This window comes from Antechinus flavipes, chromosome 2 (genome assembly GCF_016432865.1).
Source record: "Antechinus flavipes isolate AdamAnt ecotype Samford, QLD, Australia chromosome 2, AdamAnt_v2, whole genome shotgun sequence".
In the NCBI taxonomy this organism is placed as follows: domain Eukaryota; kingdom Metazoa; phylum Chordata; class Mammalia; order Dasyuromorphia; family Dasyuridae; genus Antechinus; species Antechinus flavipes.
The window spans coordinates 273,654,198-273,663,205 of NC_067399.1; the positions used below are offsets into that span (position 1 = coordinate 273,654,198).

The 9,008-nt window shown below is 42.9% G+C and overlaps 1 protein-coding gene across 1 annotated transcript; it reads right to left on the minus strand.

Annotated features, from left to right (window-relative positions):
• Positions 1-2,273: 2,273 nt before the first annotated feature.
• RHOV (ras homolog family member V) lies at positions 2,274-5,635 on the minus strand. The gene is made up of 3 exons (XM_051973474.1): positions 5,273-5,635; positions 4,815-4,873; positions 2,274-4,215 (listed from the first exon to the last, which is right to left on the minus strand). The coding sequence occupies exons 1-3, from the start codon at positions 5,478-5,480 to the stop codon at positions 3,772-3,774; spliced, it is 711 nt and encodes a 236-aa protein (XP_051829434.1). The 5' UTR covers positions 5,481-5,635; the 3' UTR covers positions 2,274-3,771.
• Positions 5,636-9,008: the final 3,373 nt, after the last annotated feature.

Here is a 9,008-nt window from a genome sequence, read left to right on the forward strand (position 1 = left end):
AGGTTACACAGGTAGAAAGTAGGATTGCCAGAGTTAGGACTCCAGAGAGTAGAGTTGATTCCAAACCAGGATTTCCAGAATTAATTTATTATCAATCCACCAATAAGTATGGATTAAATTCCTCTTGGAGGGAAAAAAGGGAGAAAAATTTGGAACACAAGATTTCAGAAAGGTGAATGTTAAACACTATTTTTGCACATATTTGGAAAGATAAAAAACTATAATTTAAAAAAGTTAATATATTACATAATTCAGCATTTGATTTTCAGACATTTAAAGCCCCTTTTCCTATTTATATTATTGCATCTTATTCCTGATGCAATTTTTCTGAAGGTTTAGAATATACAAAGTTTTAAGTTGATATGTAAAGAAACTTTTCATTTACTGAAATTAAAAGATATCAGAATGAAGTAGGAAAAAAAATCCTATTAGGAGGATATTACCATTAACCCAATTAGGTAGTAGATGGAGTATTGGACCTGGAGTCAGAAATACTTGTATTCAAATCCTGCCTCAAATAATTATTAGGTTTGTGACCCTGGGCAAATAAAAAGCTTTGTAAAACTCAAAGTGCTTTATAAATGCTATCTATTATTATTGATCAGGCTACTGGACCCAGATGGCTCTAAAGGGGAAAGTGAGGTGACCTTGCACAGCCTTCCCTGGCTTAAATCCAGTTCCCTTGCATGATATGACATCACCTCTTGGATGTCATGATTCTCTTCAAGAACGAAGGACAAATAACAACCACAACAATCTATTGTTATTATTGTTGTTAAATCTTGGACAAATCATCTAATCTCAATTTTCTTATGATTCAGAATATCTTTGTTAAGTTGAACCTTTATAGTGAGAGGTTAAGAGATCTTTTTTAGGTCCATTTAGCCCAAATATCCTGTGGATCCCAGAATCCTCTGGAGTCCTCGTTATCTCCAAATCTCTAGGACACAGAATCAAATAGTGCATTCAGCTCACTAAACTCTCACAGGCCAGATTCATTCTACACCCTTCCTTAGTCATCCCTCTCCAATTCCACCCAAGTTATGGCCCTGTTCAGCAGGTCCAGATGTGACCTCAGAGCACCTGACCAAACTCTATACCCCTCTCTAGGTTTCAGTTTCATCATCTATAAAATGAGGGGGTTGGACAAAATAACCCAAGGTCCTTTCTAGTTCTAAATAAATCTGTGATCCTACAATCTGGGTCCTCATAATGATCCAATCTTCTAGGGCAAGCTTAGGTCATCTGCTTGACATATTTTTCAGGGATGATCTATATGGGTTTCTTAGGGCTACCCCAAATCCAAATGATTTAAAGTTGGAACCTTTAAAATACCAGTAAAATCATAGTGGCTGGTCCACTCATTGTCCTAAATTCTGAGTGATGCTTACGTCTCCCTTGATGCTGTTCACTCCTGTCTCTAGGGGTACTCTGTGAGATTTCTTCCTGTACCCCGTAACTCAACTCTAAAAGCTCCCCACTTCCCTAAACTACTTGGGATGTTAAGGGAATCAGCTTTCACCTTGAGTCTCAGCAATAAGGTGAAAAGGCACCAGGTTACCCCGAGTCCCAGTTTTGAGCTGCTGCCATCCTCAGAGTGGGGGGGGGAGGAGGAAGAGAAAGAAAGAGCCCCGCCCAACAGGTGAGGTCATGGGAAAGCAGCACTGGCGCTGACACCTGGGGAAACCCGTTCTCAGGCCAGCTTCCCACGCTTGCTCCCTGGGAACCAACTAAGCCCATCCCAAGTGCCCCACACCCCAGTTCCAGCCTCTGCTCCCAGCTGAAACAGAAAGGGATGTTGAGAGGGCTGGAGGAGGGGCTAGAGAGCCAAGAGGAGAGGAGAGTATTGGATGTGACTTGGGAGCACTGAAGCTCGACTCATGTTTCTTCCCAGTTTAGTGTAGTGGATAGAGTTCTGGACTTGTGTCAGAAAACCCGAGTTCCAATCCTACCTCACTACCATGTAAAGTCACTTAGCATCTCGGGGACCTCAGTTTCCTTATCTACAAAATCAAAGGATTGGATTTAATGACTTTAAGTCAACTCTATGCCTCCCATTAATTTCTCATGGCATTATTGCAAACTTCAGGCCCTATTCCTGTTCCACTTTTAGGAGTCCACAAGCCCTACTCCTAGTTAACCCTGTGGGTTCCCATCATATTCACACCCAAAGATCCCGAGTAAAAATATGGAATAGAGCTGGTGAAGGTCAGGGGATCTCGCACGCAGCCTCAGTCCAAGGTAGCATGGGAAATGACAGATCAAAACATCAATTTCAGACGTTTGAGACTTTTATTAGTAGACATAACTCCAGAGTCCCTTCTACATTTCCTAACCATTAGGGATTGGACCCTCAGGAAGGATCTCCTCTGCTTCTCCCTATTGCTGTTGTGCCCCTCCCCTCCAGGAACCCCCTTCTCCAAGATTCAGCCCTCACTCCCCCACTCCTGTCCAGCCAGTTTGGGCAGTAGTGAGAAAGGAGTGAGAGAGCTATTCTCATCAGAGCCCCAGGTGGCCCCTCCCTCTCTGGCCTTAGGCAGAGATGGAGCTGAAGGCAGGCCCAGGGAGGAGCCCTTGACAGGTCCCTCCCATCTCCCCTCAGCAGCAGTCTTTTTCCTCTTCTCCTTTCCCTCCCAGCTTCCTTATCTCTCTTGCCAAACGGTCTTGTTCCCAAAGATCTTTCTTCTATAGTAAAAGCTTGCCCAAATACCCATCTTCTCAATCTCTCCCAGCATGCTCTCCTCACACCTTTCTCCTTACCTACCTCCTCATCCCATCATTTTAGTACCTTCCTTCCTGTCTCCTTTCTCAAAAGAGCTCTCTTCCATTACAGACTTTTGCCCAAGGTTCCTTAGAGCCCTTGTCTATTGTAAACACTTCTTTTCAACTAGTTGTCCTCTTGGATGAGTCCAGTACTAAGATATTCTGGCCAGGTTCTCCCTTCCTTGTACCAGAATCTGTGGGCCACAAGAGACTTTTTTTTTCCCCTGGAGAGAACCCAAGCAAGGATTTTTGCTAGTTCAGAGTTGTATTGGCTTGGGAGCCCATGCTCAAAAACCCCACTGAATTAGAGCCCTAGACTGTTAGTCACCTGAAGGAAAATGCTGCTTTCTTAAGGGTAAACTGTCCCTCTGAAGCAGACTCCAGGTACCTTCCCTCCTACAGGGCTTAAATCCCAGGCCAAGTTCCAATTGGTCATAGTTTGGGCCCTGACTGATAAGAGTGAATGTAGCACTCATTTTGTTTCTGTTTGGGTCAGAAACCCGGAGGGTCTCCTCCCAGATTCTTTTTTAATTAGGTAAAAGAGGCCATTCTTTGCCTCAATTCTTACCTATTCTACCTATCCTTAATCACTGAATGGGTGGTGCCTCAGACAAACAGATCAGGGAAAGATCTAAGTTTAAAAAGGTCAATTTCCCATCTGGGCCATCTCCAGTCGATCTTATCCAAATCTTGCCATTAGACCCAAATAGCTCTGGAGGAAAAGGAGAGGCTGGTGACTTTGCCCAGCCCTCCTCACTTAAATCCAATTCACTTGAATGTCATGGCATCCCCTCCCTGATGTTATGGTTGTTTTCCAGAATGAAGGACAACAACCCAAAAAGGTCAAACAAAGTGAACAGTTAACGGCTCTGTTCCTACAATCACCAGGAAAGGTCCACACCACTCGAAGGTAACTCAGAGCTGCTTCTGCCCGCAGCTCCGAGGTTTCCCGTGGCCCCATGGTTCCAGGCATCTCTAGCCTCCTGCTCCCCTCCCCACTGCAGGGGCTCAAACAAAACAGAAGAATTTCTTCCATCTGCATCGGGAGAGTGTCCGGACGCCCTTGGCGTTGAGCTTCTTCTCCAATCTGGCCTTGTGCTCGATGGCGCTGAGAATAGCTGCATCAAACACCTCTTTCAAGTTCTTTTGAGTCAAAGCAGAGCACTCCAGGTATCCTCGGGCTCGGATCTTTTCAGCCAAACCCTGAGCCTGGGGATGTGGCACAGGTGTTTCTCGACCCCCCTGGTCCAACTGGATCAGTACATTCACATCGTCCCGCAAATCAGCCTGAGTGCCCACTAGCAAAACAGGGGCCTGGGGGTTGTGGGTTCGAATCTCAGGCAGCCATTTCTCTGTGATGTTTTGGAAGGAGCCAGGCTGCACGACACTGAAGCAAGCCAAGAAGACATCTGTGTCTGGGTAACAGAGGGATCTAAGTCGATCAAAGTCCTCCTAGGGGAGCAAGAAATAAATTAGAATCAGCAAAAAGTTGGTGAAGATAAAGGGAAGGGCTGGTTAGGAAATTCAGTTCCTCAACTGAGACTGGATGAAGCTAACATTTAAGGCATTTTTGTGCCTTAAGCTAAATATCCTCCCTTTCTGGCCCATCTCACACCAAGGAATTTAGGTAATAAAAAAGAGGTGGACTACAGGCACAGAATGAGGCATGCATTTTCAGACATGGTCAATAAATGGGCGTTTCCCTTAGATACTTCTTTGTTCTATAGTGATACCTAACATTTTCTCCCGTCAACCCCCATCTCTTCCACCTTCCAAGTTGTTTTTATGAGCTGTTTCCCCCCTCTAGAATAGAAGGGCCTAGATTTTTTTCAATGTGTATTGCTAGCACTTAGTAAAGTGCCTGGGACTTAGTAAGTACTTGTGAACTGACTGGGGAATAGGGAGAGGAATCAATGGAAAGTGAGAGTAAGATTTTTTTTAAGCATCAGTAAAATATTTTTTAAAGGCTGATGGATGATGAGGCTGGGGGACTCTCCTCCCTCCACTCCTTCTGGGGTCTCAAGGTCAAGTTAAGTGGTTATTCTTCTTACCTGTCCAGCTGTGTCCCAGAGCTCAATCCGGACAGGAGCTCCATCCACCAAGACTTGTACTGCATTGAGAGAAAGTCAGGAAATCATTTCCTTCAAATCGATACTCCTTGCTCCATCTCTTAAGTGTCTGAGACCTCCGCCCCTCCACCCTCCACTCTCCACCCCCACAGTAGGATTCCTAGAATCAAAATACATTTGAAAGGGAAAGGGCCTTGGGGCCCAGATCCTTCAGAAACTGAAGCCCAGATAAATGTAATAGAATGGGAGAGTCCAGACTGTATTCCTGGACTTCGTGCCCTGGGCTTTTTGTCTGCTCTATGGGTGCCTCCTTGCCCTCCCAATCACCCACACATCCAATGAGAAGAACAGAACCCTATATAGCTAGTGCGTGGTCCTGGGCCCCTGGCCTGATCCAGTCCAGTCCCAAGCCCATCCCCCACGCCCGAACCAAACAGTACCGGAGAAGGTGTCCAGCGCAGTGGGTCGATAGCAGGCTGGGTACCCATTGCAGGTGTAGCTGACGATGAGGCTGCTCTTGCCCACCGCCCCATCGCCCACCAGCACGCACTTGATGCCCAGCTCCGGGGGCGCGCTGCCCCGCCGCGGGGGAGGGGTCGGGGCCCGGACCGGAGGCGGCTCCGACTCAGCCAGTTCCCGCGGAGGCATGGCCGGCTCCCCGGTACGGCAGGGACGCCGGCTCTGGATCGGGGGCCTCAGTCCGCTAGCCTTGAGCCTTCTCCTTTCAATCAGGCTCCGCTCTTGGATAACCTCACAGCTCTGAGATCTCTCTCTAAAAAAGCTGAGCTGACCCGGACCTCCCTATCCTTAGTTCATTAGCATAGATCCGCCCGCCTCTTTACATATTCTACCTGGCCGGACTTTGGCCCTGCCCACCGGTCTACCTCCTTCCCACCCCGTAGTGATTTCCCTGCTGGAAAGAACCCAGGAAAGACACACGGAAGAAAAGATCGACTGGCAGAAATTTACGTTACCCTGGCAAAGAAACACCCAGTAAGGAGACAAAGAGACAACCATAAACAAAGAAACTGAGAGACACCCCAGCAGCCCCCCAAAAAAATTTTTTTAAAGAAAAGAAACGAAACACTCATAGAAAGCAAGGGGCCACCTAACTACAGAAATGCTGAACACAGAGAAGAGAAAGCCACCAGTCCTATCCTGCCAATTCATAGGATCACAGGATTTAGAATGGAAAGTTCTTCCCCTTTAATCTAGTTTTATCCCGCTCTTGACACCCTAGCGCTCCTTTCTCTCTTCTCTTCTCATTTCCGGGCGAGTCACCTGAAAAGGAGTTAACTAGGAGGGATTGTTTAATTTTTGCCTTGTATTCCCCAGGGCCCCCGCAGTTCTAGACTTAACATTCAGTGGGAACTTAAATGCTTGCATATTAAGAAATTTAAGTAAGGTACTCTGGAAAGATCCAAAGGAAGATCTCCAGAGTGCTGGGTGGATCCTTCACGGCTCTGTATATGAAAAGATAGGGGCAAAAATTTCATCAGAGTAGAAAAGCTGGGAGGAGTTGCAATCTGCCTTCGTGGAGGGATAATGATGAGATCATGGATCTATCAAAGCGGCTAAGCAATCTGTTCTGGGAATAGAACAAAGCAAATTAAGTAGATATTACTCTTATCCTGGGGAGGAGTTTATAATGCAAGATCTTACCAAGAGCACAGAGATGAATGATGTATTGGGACCAAAAAGCAGGAGACTAAATTCTGTCACTAAGATAGATGTACATATATTCACACATACATATGTATATATACATACATATGAAATAGTTTACTCTCTGAGTCTCAGCTTTCTCATCTATAAAATAGGCTTTGTCTTTATTACTTTAAATATTTATACTTATAGGCAAGGTTATTGTGAGGAAAATATTATGTAAGTTGCAAACTATTATTCTGAACTATCTTGGTATCAAAGGGAGAAGGGTTTGAATCTTAACTTTCCCACTATCTGCATGCCCCTGAGAAATTTCAGGGCTAAAGTTTCTTTTATCTGTAAAAGCATGTAACAGGGTTCTTGTGAAGGAAAACTGAGATAAATGTATGTAAGGATTTTGCAAATCTTAAAGGCCATATAAACGTTATTATAATGAACTCTCCTTCCCTTTTGGTGACCTTCCTTGTACTCTGGGTGAGAAATTGTCTTAGGCTGTATATTAGGGCAGGGCAGGATCTATTTAATTTGCTTTCATGTGGTTTTCTTGGGTCAGAGGCAAGACTCAAACTCTGTGTTCAAGGTTCTTTCCACTACAATGTCACCAGCTCTCCCCATCTTTCCAAACAGGTCCATTTATTCAATTAATTTTGTATGCTAGCAGAAAGAGCATGGGTTAGAGAGAAGGGGAGTCAGGAAAAAATGAGGTTCATATCCTGCCTCTGATATATATTGTTTCACACTGGGAGCTCAGATAGAATTGTAGGTCTAGTCCAAAAAGGAATAAAACAGTATACAGAAAGCACCCAGCATTGTGGCAGAGAGAATGGAGATCTGTATTTGGAACTGAATAGCTGGATCCCCATTCTGCCTCTGACATTCCCTCTCTGTGAGACTATTGACAAATTACTTATCCTCTTTTAACCTCACATTTATCTACTAAATTAGGACAAGTTGGGGTCAACCCTGATGACTTTAAACACCTAACCCAGATCTTATGTACACATCAAAAGAAAGATACAGGTCTATCTCTCAAAGACCTTACAACCTAGTAAGCTATTAGTCTGTGATTCCAATGGAAGACTAATGACCACAAAAGTTTCAGATGTGTTTTGAGATAGGGGGAGTAGAGTTGGAAAATTGAGAAAGAAAAAACTGATAGAAAAAAAAAATGAGCAGAATTTTGATTCTTATTTGAAACTGATTTCAGATTGATATCTGATTACATTTATGATTTAATAATTATATATAATATAATATAACAGGATACTACATTCCCCTCCATTTATTATGGGGAATAGCTTTTACTGTTAAGCTGAAAGGTATCAAATCTCCACTAACGTCCTATTCTGTGAGAGAGATATGGAGACTGAATTGGATCAAGCATAGTATTTTCATTCTTTTTTGCTTGTTTGTTGCTTTTTCTTTCCCTTGGTTTTTTTTTCCTTTTAGTCTGATTTTTTTTGTACAACATGACAACTATGGAAACATGTTTAAAAGGATTGTACATGTTGAATTTATGTCAGATTGCTTGCTGTTTTGGGGAAGGGGTAGGTAAGAGAGGGAAGGAGAAAAATTTAGAATACAAAGTTTTACAAAAATGAATGTTGAAAACTATGTGCATTTGGAAAAATACACTATTTGGAGGGAAAGCAGGAGTCATACTCTGTTACCTTGTCATATCAGGAAAATGGACTTGGCTCTTAAAGGCCATGCCAGACATACATATGTCAGGAAGTTCTATAAAGTGGTAAAAGCTTTAATCAATCAATCCACAAACATATATTGAGCACTTATTATGTGCCAAGGAATTTAAAAAATGAACAAAGCAATTCTTACGTTGAAAAAACTCATATCCTATTACAAAATATAATATATACATAAATAAATATAAGAAATATTTACAAAATAATTCCAAGATAAATTTTTGGGGAGGGATCAGAATTATTGAATGATTACCGAAGTACTGCATATTTATCAACTAAGAATCAGGTGTTTAGAGAGGCTCAGTAACTCAATAACTCATGAAGATAGTCAACTAGGATAAGTAAAAATTATGAACTACAGCATTGGAGAGAGTACTACACAGATGAAATGATGCATCCTTAAAATGCATCACAGGTAGAAAATACTCTTAGTAGCTGATTTAAGAAGTATTGCCCTGATGGTTATAAAAACTGAATGGCACTCCAAGCTTCATTCACATATTCCAACCAATTCTATTATCTGAATCTTGATGGTGAAAGTTTTTTTTTTTTTTTTTTAACCTGGAAAGCATGAAAGGGCTCAAAATTTTTTTTTCTATTTTGACAACCTTATTTAAATGTAACTTATTTCATTTAAAATCCCATGTATTATGGGGTAGTTAAATGGCACTGTGAATAGAGCACCAGCCCTGAAGTCAGAAGGACCTGAGTTCAAATCTAGCCTCAGAACTTAGCATTTTCCCAGCTATGTGACCCTGGGCAAGTCACTTAACCCCAATTGCCTCAATAAAAGAAAAAAAAAATCCCA

Bases quoted from the DNA above. Each gene is read 5' to 3' on its own strand.
- RHOV (XM_051973474.1), bottom strand. From the start codon at position 5,480: ATGCCTCCGCGGGAACTGGCTGAGTCGGAGCCGCCTCCGGTCCGGGCC. The intron at 4,874-5,272 runs GTACTGTTTGGT...CTCTCAATGCAG, and splicing joins TGCGCTGGACACCTTCTCCG to TACAAGTCTTGGTGGATGGA. The intron at 4,216-4,814 runs GTAAGAAGAATA...TTGCTCCCCTAG, and splicing joins TCTGGGACACAGCTGGACAG to GAGGACTTTGATCGACTTAG.